Source organism: Aspergillus undulatus, assembly GCF_047715775.1.
Source record: "Aspergillus undulatus strain CBS 261.88 unplaced genomic scaffold BDV17scaffold_8, whole genome shotgun sequence".
Taxonomy (NCBI): domain Eukaryota; kingdom Fungi; phylum Ascomycota; class Eurotiomycetes; order Eurotiales; family Aspergillaceae; genus Aspergillus; species Aspergillus undulatus.
The window spans coordinates 401286-414878 of NW_027396612.1; the positions used below are offsets into that span (position 1 = coordinate 401286).

At 52.0% G+C, this 13593-nt stretch overlaps 2 protein-coding genes across 2 annotated transcripts; one reads left to right on the forward strand and one right to left on the reverse strand.

The window, feature by feature from the left end:
- Positions 1-447: 447 nt before the first annotated feature.
- BDV17DRAFT_255572 (uncharacterized protein) lies at positions 448-3439 on the reverse strand. The gene is made up of 2 exons (XM_073756946.1): positions 3244-3439; positions 448-3194 (listed from the first exon to the last, which is right to left on the reverse strand). Exons 1-2 carry the CDS (start codon positions 3406-3408, stop codon positions 603-605), a joined length of 2757 nt encoding a protein of 918 aa, XP_073618727.1. The 5' UTR covers positions 3409-3439; the 3' UTR covers positions 448-602.
- A 354-nt stretch (positions 3440-3793) lies between these two features.
- On the forward strand, positions 3794-12178 carry mvp1 (sorting nexin Mvp1; the record flags this gene model as incomplete). The annotated part of the gene is made up of 11 exons (XM_073759811.1): positions 3794-3839; positions 3897-4136; positions 4170-4231; positions 4271-6559; positions 6611-7240; positions 8371-8451; positions 9719-10283; positions 10340-11074; positions 11132-11274; positions 11322-11915; positions 11969-12178. The coding sequence occupies 11 exons, from the start codon at positions 3794-3796 to the stop codon at positions 12176-12178; spliced, it is 5595 nt and encodes a 1864-aa protein (XP_073618728.1).
- Positions 12179-13593: the final 1415 nt, after the last annotated feature.

Sequence of the window (13593 nt, forward strand, 5' to 3'; positions counted from 1 at the left end):
GATCTCTAGACAGTATCCGAATATTCTTTTGAGCCCTAATTGCGAGAGCCCTCGGGGCTGAAATACCTGCCTCTGATACTGGCAGTAGATGCTAGATACCGGGCACTACTGTTCATATAAACAAGGAAGGAGCGACGACCAATAGCCACGGTACCCTGCCCCTGTCCCTTCGTACCTGCCCTATTTGATGTCCGCTCCGCTCCTGCTTATTCCGCCTCCCGTTGGGTCGTGACTCTCCGCTGATAAGGAGCGACCGGCACCCGGCTAGTCAACTGAATCCCGTGCTTCTAGATGGAGCGCTGATAGCGGCAGGCAAGTCTATATATTGGAAGTTTGGCTAAATAGTAGGTAGAATTTTGTATCTATGCGGGCAAGTGTTAGGACAGATGAGGGCTTTTATACAGATATATATGTTGGGCGTCGATAAACGGGAAGAACCTAGAACAAGTCATCTTACTAAGTACAAGGCATGAGAGCCATGGGAATGCATAATATAGACGAGAAACTCCTTCCGGATATCCATTTACTTTTTATACCGAAAGCATATAATATTGTAGATACAGTAAGTAATAGCCGTTGGTGTCGCGCGGATAATACATTCATTACACAACCAGCCGCTCAAACGTATACTTACCAACGGCCTTCCTCCGCAGATAACCAATCTCACGCTTACTCCGCTGTACGACCTTCCCAGACCCCTTGAGGACCTTGGTCCGGCTAACGTCCTTGGCAGCCTTAAGTGACAGCGGGAGGAGTTTGCATGACGCGTCGCCGTCAGCACCATCGCCGTCTTCATCGTTGGCGCCGAAGACATGGAGGTCCGCGCCGTTGAGCTTCTCGTGGCGGACGGATGTTGATGTTGACGGGTGGTTGCTGTCGTCCGTTGAGGTTGTGAGGTGCGTGTGGGTTGTGTTTGAGTCGACGCTCTTTGCGTACCGGAGGTATTCGCGGAGGATACCGGAGAGGAGGGTGGATTCTTCGACGCCTGCCAGGGCGGCTGCGATTTCGGACTTCATCTCTGCGATGAGGGCGATGTCGCGGAGACCGCCTGCTTCAGATTCGGAGAGGGTGTTGTAGTCGCCGGGGTTGATGGAGACCCAGCCGGATGGTCCGATCGCGTCGACGGCGGCGTTGAGAAGATCGGCTATTACCGGTAGCGAGAGAGCTGGGGAGGTGAGGTGTGGGCTTATGGGGGTTGGCGGGGTTTCGGTGAAGCGGGTTGTGTGGCCGCCGGTTGCGAGGGAGAGGCGGAGGTGGTGGATTGTGGTGATGAGGTCGGTTCGGGTGAGGGTGGCGCGGAGAGAAGATGTTGTTGTGGGATGAGAATGGACGTGAAGTTTGAGGAGGGTGGTGTTTAGGCCTGTGAATGTTGTTTGGAGGATTGAAGCATTATTGGATTCAGACTCCATTTTTGAGACTTCGTTTGAGGTTGTATCTTCGCCATTTGTTAACGCTTTTTGCGATTCGTCGTTTTCAATTGCGATCGTACTTGAGCGCGCCAAATTTAAGAAAAGCTTCAGCGCGTGGGCAAGTTCGTCGGCGCTGAGGGCAGCGGGCCCTTGAAGGACAGTGATCAAGCGGCGGAGGGAAGGGTCGGAGTCTTGCATGGCCTGGGCGAAGGTGCCAACGGGGAGTGTAGGAAGGATCCGAGGCTTATACGCACGGCGTAAGGCGCCTTCCACGTTTCCAGGAAACATATATCCCAGGCGAATGAGCCATTCGCATGTTCGTTGAGGCCAGAAGGCAACAGTGACCTTGATGGAAGACGACGCAGAGAGTTTGTCAGAGTTGGCGAGGTCACCTTCCACCGAGAAGATGAGGGACAGTAAGAAAAGGACAATTTCCAGGTTGACATATTGTCCTGGCAGTGGTAGAGCGTGAGAATCCCCAACGCCGAAATAAGCCTGAACAGCACGATCAAATCCCGCGGAATCCTTGTTATGCGCACATTCGCGCAATTCCCGCGAGGAATTATTCCACTTCTCAATGTCCTCAGACGAAGTGAGGCCAAGAGCAGTCTTGTCATTAGATCGGTGCTTTCTCGAGACCCCTTCCCACTGTGACGCAGATCCAATGCCGCGGCCGATAGCGTCAATTAGAAGGCCGTCCCGAGATCGTTTCCCTGGTGCGGCGGAAACATTTTGCGATGAGCCGAGATCGAACGCTAGCAGCGAGTTGCCCTTCGTCGCAATCACAAGGTCGAGCTTTGCAAAGTAACTAATGAACGTGGTGCGTGCCTTGTTGGTTGCGGCTGACGGAAGGTCATTGGTCACGATGCTGCGCTGAATGGACTTATACCGTGTGTCGTAAAGTGCAATCATGGACTTCCCGGCGCCAATTACAGATTGAGGAGTAACACGCATGACGGACGAGAAGTCTTCATCGTCTAGGACGAACTTCGAGATGATAGCGGGCGTGTACTGGGAGAGGTCGAAGTTGATGAATCCTCTGTCAAAAGATAAGTTCAGGCCTGCAGAACCGGAGTGAAACTGCCAGTCCAGACGCTCGCGGTTAATCCAGCTTCCCTCGATGTCGGGAAGAGTGGCGGTCAAAAGATGTCTCATCTGCTGACTTTCGTCGACACTTCGGCTTGAAACTTCACCCGGTATCGAGAACACTTGTATCCTGACCTCATTCAGATTGATCTGCTCGGTGCTGGGATACGAAACCAGCAGCAATATTGACGGATCACCGCCTCCTGTAACCGCAAAGTCCCCAATAGCAAGAGTAGCAAGATCCGGGCGTCGTTTGAACAATGACTTCTTGGCCTCGTCAAATTCCAGTAGGAAGCAACCGTGGATTTCGTGGTCTGACGCCTTGGCAACTTCGCTGTGCTGAATGCTCCATCGCTGAGTACCGAGATTGGGCGACAGCCGCCGGACACGTCCATCATGATGAATAGCTAGTACGTCGAATGGATCCTTGTCCTCTTCATCAGTGTCTGGACCCGGCAATATACCCACGAAAATGGTCGGGCTAGTCGAGTCGTTCACGGCGAAGGTCGAGGAAGAAATAACGGGGGCGCTGGCAGCACTTTCTTCGGTGAAAGCCTTGATCTCGTTTTTCAGGGCAGCAAATGTTTGTCTCTTCACCCCCGAGCCATTGGGGAGCTTCCTTCGCAACGAGCATGGCGGACAAGAGAACGAGGATTGCGGAGGAACGGCGTACGAGGTTACCAGTTTGGGGTTTTGGATCTATTGGATTAGTACTTGATGACCAGCGACAACCAGAAATGTGACATACATTGTAAAGATTGACAGCCTCCCCGTCAACAGCAACAGCAACTTCATATCTCTTGCGCTTCCTCGCGTTAGCGAGGCTATAAACCTCACTGATGTGAGTCTTGCCCGTCGAAGCGTGGAGAGGGCGCGGCAATTGCGCCAGCACAGACGGAGGCTGCAAGTCCATTGTAAGCAAGCTTAATGGAGAAACTGCGAGCGGGCGACTGCACTCGCGGTGCTGAAGAAAACCATTCTGGGCCGCATCTCGAAAAATTTCCGGCAATATGATGTTCCGCCCGGCGTCAACCCAAATTGGTCTAGTGTATACTAGACCGTATCGGGAATAGTGTATGTGTGCATAGCTACGGCAAAGTGGAGCTTGGCACTCCTACGCGCTTCTCGCGTCGACTTTCGTGTCTCAATTAAGCCCATCTCGAGTTTCCAACGGACAGCAGACCTGGCCTCCCGGCTCGATACGTACCCAAGACCGCTTGACGATTAATTCTTCCTCCTATTATTATATACCGCAAGCAATGGGTGTCTGCTCCTTTGTGGGCTCTTAACCAATGGCCATGGGATCAGGAGAACAACGCGGTATACATGCGTTCTTTAGAAAAGGTCTTGATTTCTTTCATACAGTTTTACCCAGTCATCATGGAATACTCATCAATGCAGACTTCGGAGTCCCAACTCTGCCATCCGAGCCCGTCAACGATGCCTTCCTTCGTCCCACCGCGCTTGAATCCAATGGCTCATCTACTCCGCAGCCCTCCGTCGCCGCACTCGACCACGACCCGAATTCGGATCGAAGAAAGCGACGCAAGACAACCCGGACCACGGAAGATGCTTTTGGAGATGGCACAATAACGAACAACGGTGACTCAACACATAATGACTGCAAAAGCCCGGCTCAAAGTGAGCCTATCCTCACACCTACGCAGACACCAGGAACTGTAGTTTCAGTCGAGGTGCATTCACCAACGCAGGAGAACAAAACACCACAACCACTGGTTGATAATGAAAATTCCACCTTTGGAGAATCTGGAGAGAAGAAGCAGAAAGTTATCAAACTCAATGCGAATGGGAAGCTTCTCAGTTCTCCTGTTGCCGACAAGTTTGCCGATAAGTCGAAAAAGAAGGGCAGCAAGCGAGGGAAGGCAGCTCAACAACATAACAATGAGGCCGAGAGAAAACTGGTGATCATCAAGTATACCGATAACAAAGGGTCATCAGAACGTCTCGGGCAACAGATCGATGAAATCCTCTGCGGAAGAAAGAAGTATATTATCCCAAACCGTGCCGAACCTCCGACCCCTGCCCCTCCAAAGCCAACTTTAAGTCAGCCAGCAAAAGCTACCCATCCATTCTTCTCGAAGAAAACTGCTCCTAAACCCGATGCTCCAATTTCTCACCCACCTGATCAAGAACCCTTCTCAACCTCATCCGAAGATAGACCGACAAATAGAAGCGACGCGCCTCATCCACCGTCAACGCCGAGACCATTCACATCCTTTAAGCATTCGTTCGCCAAGGTTCCAGAACCTGTGCACTCACTTTGGCCCCCGCATGGGTTTACTCATGTGCGGGATTTTGACGATGAGGTCGGTTCAGAAAATGACGAGATTGGTTTCATCGAAGCAGACCGCAAGAAATCAAAGACTCCTGCTATCAAAGTCAACGATGATGAAAACGTGCTTGCCCTTCTCGGAAATTCGCGGGACGATCGTTCGGCTTTGAGAGAACCGTCTAAGCGAGTCATGAGTGGACGAGCTCTACAGACAACAATCGCGAATCGACTCACAAGGTTGCGTGCGGGCTCTGATGCGGATGTAGTCTCGTCCAAGGGCGTATCTCATCCAGCAGTTGCAAAGCTATTTGATTCTCTTACTGACTCAACAACTCCTTTCGACCGTGGAGGGTATGAGACTCAGGCTTGGACACAGAAATACGCGCCCAGCTCAGCGCAGGAGGTTCTTTGCGCAACTAAAGAGGCACTTATGCTCCGTGACTGGCTGAAGCATTTGATTGTTTCCAGCGTTGAAATAGGCAACTCGTCGAAAGATAGTGAGAAGGCGAAGCGGAAAGAGGAAAAGAAGCGCAAGAGACGAAAGAAGTCAGAAAAACTAGATGGCTTCATTGTCTCCAGCGAGGATGAAGCCAATGAAATGGGAGAAATTTCAGGCTCTGAGGATGAATTGGCGGGCGATGTGACGGTCTCGAATAAGCGAACAGTGATCCGAACGGGGGATCTCACTTTCAATTTGAGATCTAATGAACGAGGCCGAATGACGAACGCGATCCTCCTGAGCGGACCCTCAGGGTGCGGCAAAACAGCATCGGTCTATGCTGTGGCGAAGGAGATGGATTTTGAGGTCTTCGAGATCAATCCAGGTCAGCGCCGTAGTGCAAAAGATATACTAGATCGGATTGGTGACATGACGCAAAATCACCTTGTCCACAACTTGCACGAAAGTGAAAACCCCGATCCGCAGGCTGGTGAGGTGGAAGATGCGAAGCAAAACAAACTGGTAGGGTTCTTCAAATCTACTTCGACAGCTAGAAAGCCCGACAAGCCGATAGCAAAAGCACTCCCAGTTGACGCTACCATGAAGCAAACCCGCAGTCAGAAACAGTCCTTGATTCTTCTTGAAGAAGCCGACATCCTCTTCGAGGAGGACAAACAATTTTGGTCCGGAGTTCTTACCCTTATCAACCAGTCGAAACGGCCAATTGTGATTACCTGCAACGACGAGAGCCTCATTCCCCTTGACGACATATCATTCCACGCTATACTCCGGTTAAGGGCTCAGTCACAAGAATTGGCAGTCGACTACCTTCTCCTCATCGCTGCGAATGAAGGCCACATACTCGAACGAAGTGCAGTTGAGAAGCTCTATCTAAGCACCGGGAGTGACCTTCGGAGGTCCGTCATGGAGTTGAATTACTGGTGTCAGATGGCCGTTGGGAGTGAGAAAGCTGGTCTTGATTGGCTTATTGATCGATGGCCGCAAGGTGTAGATCTTGACTCTAATGGGGACAAGCTGCGGGTACTAAGCGAAGGGACATACGATGATTACATGGGATGGTTTAGCCGCGACGTTTTTATCACGCCTGGCTTAGCAACCGAGACTGAGATACGGGAGGAAACCCTGCACTGGTGGCAGTTGAGTTTGCAAGAGGCTGACAGCATAGAGGATTCACGGCACACCTCGTCAGATTTGGATTCAAATGCATCTAATCTCGAGCGGCTAGAAACTTTACGCCGTCAATCCGAATATATGGAGTCCAGAAGTGCTCTCGACGTTTTGGCGGCTTCTTGCTCTCTGGATGCACGAGAGGTATGTTCGAATGCTTCCCAGCTGTCTTGTCTACAGTACTAACGTTTGCAGGACGCAATCGACACATCTACACCTGAAATGTCCGAAAAGCAAAGGCTGAACTATATCGAAGGCTACCGGCTGCTGCATTCTGACCCTGTTCATGATTATACAAAGTTGACCCTGGAAGTTGCAACTGTCTTTCAGGCCCTCCTCGGGAAAACATTCCGACCAATTCCCGAAGAGCAGTCGAGGGAAATGCTGCCAATAGGGATCCTAAAAACTCTCTCGAAACCTAAAGCAGCTTATACCCAGGAAAGGGAGCTTCTCGAGGCGCTGGCACCAGCCATGAAGCCCGACTGTGGGGCTCCCCCGCTCAATGCGGGCGCAGAGCTCCTGTTTGAACATGGGCAACAATCAATTGCCGAAGATGTATCACCCTACATCCGGGCAATCGTGGCGTTCGATCTACGCCTCGAACAATACCGACGTGAGCTCAGCTGCGTTCTTTCAGGCAACGAAAGAGACGCAAAGCGCGCGCGAACCACACGCGCTAGCCGAGCAGCCTTGGAGGGAGGCAACAAGGCGGACACGCGAAAGGAGAGATGGTTCTCGCCGGCTGTGAACGTTCATCGAGTTTTAGCCACGGGCAAGGTACAATGGCAAGATCTGCTGGTACAGAACGGCTATTGCACAGTGCCGGTGCCCGTGGCGCGGGAGCAGGCTCGAGAAGGCAGCGAGATGGGTTCAGCGAGCGCAAGCGATTGATTTATATATTATATTAAGTGGACTTAGAAGATTTCAAAGTATTAATGACAAGCTAAAGAAACCGTTATAGATAATCGCCTGTATCGAGGACAATCAGATGAGGTATAAATACAAGACATCTCCTGTCCTATTTCTGTCGTATCGTCTCGATGCGGACATAGTATATCCGCGCCAACAATAATGAAAGCTTAGTACCATCTGATTTCTTCGCAGGTGCGCATGCGGGACGAACCTTAAGTTTCCTTAATACTACTGTCGAAGTGTAGCGTCTTGTGGGAGCGGGTTCGGTACTCCAAGCCCCTCGGGGCGATCGACGATGGAAACTGTACTCTGTAAGTGGAAGGACCTGACGCACTTTGATTCAGGACTCATTATTCTCATTGGTTGCTAAATTTGCGTACGCTCCCTCTGTTCCTTGGCGTCCACTCCTGTCTTGGTGAGGCCTGATACTGGCCGAGCTAAGCGCCGCCATGTACGTTGTCACCGGCTAGTCTGGGAATCGCCTTCTCCTCTTTTTTTTCGGACAAGTTCGTCAACAAGGGCGCTGAATCTTCAATCTTTATTGTCCATTTTGATAACATCAAATACCTTCAGATAAACGGTTTCCATTCACGATCGTTGCGGGCATCAGGCTTTGGGTTGTGTGCTGCATCACGTGCCCTTACTACCTTGACACTGTTTATCTCAAATCGCATGTCGTCCTTCTAATGGGGAAAGCAGCTCGATATCCGGGCACTACTTGTTTTCCAACGCCTCCGCCGATTCTACGCCAAGTTTGTCATCCTCGCCGCTCTCGTCAGTGGCCTCGCTCTCGCCGCATTGACATTCGAAGAGTTCCACCCCGCACGCTCATCTTTGATCCGGACTGCTGAAGGACTCCTTTGTAGCGCGTCGATTGCTGCGGTTATCTCAGCAGTCGTGGCAATCGTGTTAATATTCCGATTTGAAGGGCTAGAGAAAGTCACTAGACGAGATTTAGCGATTTCCTGGTCGCCCTTGGTCCTGCTTGACCTGCCGATTGTTGTGTTTCTTCTTGGTGTGGTTTGCTGATATTATGGGAAAAGTGCACGCTGGAGAGGTGCGTTGATGGCTGCGCAGTTTACATTGTCGTTGGGTGGCTGTGTTGTTGTTTCGATCTGGATGTGGTTTACCATGGAGGAGAAGGGTGGGCTAGGGCGGGCTGGGCAAAGAAGAGGATGAATTGTATGCTACTAAGCATCGTGTTGCTGATGAGTAGGTCCAACTTACTATTGTCTTGCACACTGGCGGTTGTGCAGCGTTTCTGCCAGCTACTCAGAAGTTTTACGAAACCCTTCTCAACTTCAAGGCCCTGGTTTGGTGGAGTCTATCCGTTATTATCACTGTATATCCGGTATGTATAGCATCCTGTCGCGCAATGTCATGCGATTTCAGATACTAACGTTAACAGTTATCGACAGAGGAGATAACACATTCCCCATGTCTGGGTTTACATGCTTCTGACTCAGGCGGTCGCTGTCTCTTTGTTAGTGAACCTCTTCTTCGCTTCGGTCACTGTCTCTTCACGACCTGATAAGAAAGACGTCGCCTGTTCCTGGCATCCGCCTTTGACGTACGAGGTTGTCCCTGTTGCGCTCTCGCTCCTCGACGCCCTCATCGTGCCTATCTTCGCGTACGGGAAAGGCTTCATGTATCCCCTGTCTGCTGGGCCAGGACCCTCCTCACCGACGCTCGAAACAGAAAAAGCGCATGAACCTCGCATCACTCGGCGATACGTTGTCTTGATCCAATGGGTGGCGGCGACTTCTCTTGCCCTGCAGGCTTATTTCACTTATCAGGCGATACAGGATATTGGCGCAGGGCTACCTCATGATGAAATTGCTCGACGCTTACTGAGCACCATCTATGATTAACCGGCTTGCAGCAATGTGAGTTGGGATGTGGTCATGGTCACTGTGAGTGCCTTTGCCTGGGCACTTGTGCATGGGTTTTGGTATGCGGAAGATGCTCGGTGAGCTGCAAGGTCGCAAGGTGGATGAATGTATATAAGTACTCATCTCGATGGTAATCGGCAGTTGAGGTCTGCGGAAAGAGGGTTAAAGATGAGTATGTTGGTAATGTAAACATGGTTGTTGGTAAAAGTTCTCTATAAATAGAGGAAGTACAAGTAGTCCTAGGCCAAGGCCAAGAGGAGACTAGCTCCGCGGCCAGCCACAGAGCAACAACTCCGACAATCGACATCATCCATCCCCTCAAACCGCGTCACCTCCATTATCATCGCTGCGAAAGCAGGTCCTCTTCCCCAAGGTCTACCATTTTTCTTTGCTTTTTGCTATCGTTCATCGCGCGCTGTACTCAATTCTTGATTCTTGAAGATATTATCAATTACCACTCGAGCTAAGCCGATCGCCCTGCTCCCTGTCACCTTATCAGCTCCGACCGAGCTCCGTCCGCCTCCCCATCCCTCCTCCACTGTGCGATCGCTCGTCCTCTATCCCTATGTCCCTGTTCGGAACGTCGCCAGACGACTCGGCAGCTGATTCAGCTCGGAGATCAAAGTCCTCACTTTTCGCCGACGAGCCTTCACTCGGTGCCGGCAACAACAACTTCGGTGGTTCCTCGCTCTTCGCTGATGACGACGGCCTAGGTTCACCGTGGAATAGCAATACCGGCAAGCGGACGTCAAAGGAGCAGCTGGTCAAGACATTACTGCCAGACTCCGATGTTCCTGAAAGCTACATCGACGCGTACGATCTCGTGCTGAGTGCGGGGGAACGGGCGGGCACAGGCGTTGGCTTAACGTCCGTCCGAGAACTACTGTCTGGCGGTGGACTGTCGGCGACAGACCAGGCTAAGATTCTAAATCTTGTTCTTTCTGGAGATACGGGTCGATCGAACGGACTGGGCCGCGGCGAGTTCAATGTTCTATTAGCTCTGATCGGGCTTGCGCAAGAAGGCGAAGACCTTACCTTTGACACGGTAGACGATCGGCGTAGGAGTAAGAAGCGCCTGTTTTGTTCGCATGAAGGATTCTTGAAACTAACCCGATTTCAGAGTTACCGGTGCCGAGAAGCTCGTACTTGGACGCATTGCGCGCAAAACAAGATTCCGCCATGTCTGTCCCGTCGCATGACCGCCCAGCCACTCCTCCTGCTCCCTCCGCTCCCCCGCAAGAACCGAACTCCGCTCAATCGCGCCCATCTAGAAGGGAATCCCTCGGCGGCCTAGAATCAGATCCTTGGGGAAGTCCCCAGCTACATCGTGGTCATGCTCATGCCCAGAACGAACCTGAGCACGGCGCGTTAAACGGCTTTGGGAGTGTTCGATCCGCGACGAATGCCTGGTCCAAGACTGGCGATGGAGAGAACATGGTCGGTTCCTCCAATCACGCCAACGGCCGATCTGAAGCACCCATCTCCAACAGCGCCGAATCCGGATGGGGAGAATCGTTCCCATATTCGTCAGCTGGCGGTGGTCTTGGGGGTCCAGTGCGGTCCAATCTAGCAGACTTTGGCCGCTCAGGGAGTGATCACGGCGAATCGAACTCCGGTAGACGCCCGCTGAACTTGGGCCAGGTTCCAACTCAAGTCAAGGAAGTGGTGACCGTGACGCTACTACAAGAGAAGGAGGGAATGTTCATGTTCCAGCATCGCAATTACGAGGTTAAATCTGCACGCAGAGGGAGTACAGTTGTTCGACGCTACAGTGATTTTGTCTGGCTTCTTGATTGTCTTCACAAACGATACCCATTCCGTCAGCTTCCTCTTCTTCCGCCCAAGCGCATCTCAGGTGAGTTGAACACAGCTTGTCACAAGCTCTCCCATTAAGCTTACTTACACTTTGAAGTCAATGGCACTCACCTCTCAGCGGATTCAACCTCGTTTCTCGAAAAGCGTCGGCGCGGCCTCGTCCGATTCACCAATTCTCTTGTTTCTCATCCTGTCCTCAGTCAAGAGCAGCTCGTGGTTATGTTTTTGACGGTTCCTACGGTGCGTTTCCTTTCACCTCGTTAAAAACGCCGCTGACATTGGAGCAGGAACTCTCGGTCTGGCGTAAGCAAGCAACGATATCTGTACAAGATGAGTTTGCGGGTCGAGTCCTGCCACCCGAGTTGGAGGATTCGCTACCCTCCACTCTTATAGACACTTTCGATACAGTCAGGAGCGGTGTCAAGCGATCGGCGGAAGTATACATCAACCTCTGCACGCTTCTTGAACGGTTAGTGAAGCGTAATGAAGGCCTCGCTGCGGATCATCTGCGTTTCTCGCTCGCTTTGCAGTCTCTTACGGAGATGACTAGAGACACATACGCTTTCGATACAAACGACGTGGCTCTATTGAACGAAGGCATCAAGGCCACGGCCAGACACCTGTCTGCTAGCCAGAGTTTGCTGGAGGATGAGGCACGAGCGTGGGAGGAAGGCATGCTAGAAGATCTCAAACACCAACGAGACAACCTCGTAAGCGTGCGGGAAATGTTCGACCGGCGGGACCGATACGCGCGCAACAACATTCCCCAACTAGAGAAGCGAATCGAAACCAATGAGCGAAAGCTCCAAGACCTGCGAGCGCGACCCCAGGGAACGGTCAAGCCGGGAGAAATCGAGAAGGTAGAGGAGTCGATCTTCAAGGTTCGTATTGTACCACCTTTTAACAATTGTTCGAGAAGGCTGACTGAGTGTAGGACAAAGAGTCCATTGTACAACAGCATGCCCGCGGGGTATTCATCAAGGAGTGCATCCGCGACGAACTCACGTATTTCCAACAGAGCCAATACCACATCAGCCGGCTGCACCAGGACTGGAGTCAAGAGCGTGTCAAGTACTCGGAGCTGCAGGCTGACAATTGGCGGTCATTGGGCGACCAGGTGGAAGGGATGCCCTTGGGGGACTGAACCGAGTTATTGGTCTGCCGCAGCGCACTCGGGTCTTCTGCGACTTGGCTCTGGCCCGAGGGGTCCTGCGGTCCTGGGACGAGTCGGGAAATGGTTGTGTCTGCTATTCTTATCCTTTTGCGTGACGTCTGCTGTTCTTTTGCGCGTGCAGTTGCCTTTTCTTGTTCGCTTAGCCAGATATATCTCCATTTACTCTCTCATGAGACATATCATTTATTCGCAGTCCGCGGTCTGTTTCAGTTGGGCAGTCATACCGCTGTGCCATTGTGTCGTTGTGTAGGGCCAGGCTGCAGCCAAAGAGTTGGGGCGTTCGGGCCAAAATCGGCTCGGAATTGTCGAACCTTCATTCTGGGAATTGCCCGGTCTTGGCCTGAATGGGTCTAGTGGCTTGGTGGCCCACTCAAAAGCGGGCTCCTTCTGATTGCTCGCCCAATGACATCGCAGCAGTCTTGGCCTTACAAGGCTGGACAAGATCAGCCTCAGCTTGCAAGTTATGCGCATCGCTCTTCACAGCCTCGAGGAGAGACGCGGCAAGGGATACCCGAGTGTGATCGGAGAATACACGCGATAAATTGGATGTTATTTCAATGTACAACCATGTGGCGTTGACGGTAGACATCGCGGACTGCACGAGGCGACTGCAGAATTACCCGGGGTCATCAGCAGGGCACATCGGCTCCGGCTGCATGGGCCTCGGAGATACGTCACCCTCTGCTGGTGCTGTGCATAGACAGTATCTGAACATAGACAATTGGGTATTCAGTATTCGATTTTCTGAGTCTCTGTGAGAGTATTAATGATAGTAGCATCTTCTACCCAAAAGACATTCAGTAATCCCAGTACCTAGCCTGATTCCTCTGAGAGGTTGCAACAGGGCGCCAAGACCGCCTTGAGCGGCACCCGAGTCCGGGCTTGTCGCTGTTCCTCTCCTCTGGCGTCCTCTCCGACTCTCCTCCATCCCCGTCCCAGAAAAATTAGCAACGGTGCTGCCTGCGCCCCTCTCATTCGCCAGCGACTGTCTCGTCCAAGACGTATGCTCCTCTCTCGCTGGGTCTCGCGCTCGATCGTCTTGGTCTTCGCTTCGTAATTTTTTGGACCTGCCTCCTCCCTGCTGCCGAGACCCTCCTCTTTCTTGTCATCTCTTGTCCTCCTCTTGTCTTCTCTTAACTCCTCTTGTCCTCTTGTCTTCCCCATTTCCCTGCATCGCCCTTTTTCTAGGTAGGATTTCTGGGTCGGGGCTGTTTGCATTTATTGAGCTTGCGTTTGTATGTCCCTTCTTCCTCTCCGCGCACTCCCCGGTCGCCCCTCTGTTTTGTGTCCGCTTTCAGGTCGTCTTTCGCTTCGCTAACAGGACATTTGCTCCAGGCATCTCTTCCTCTTTTTTCGACTCAGCCGGATCCCTCCGCGACAAGGCA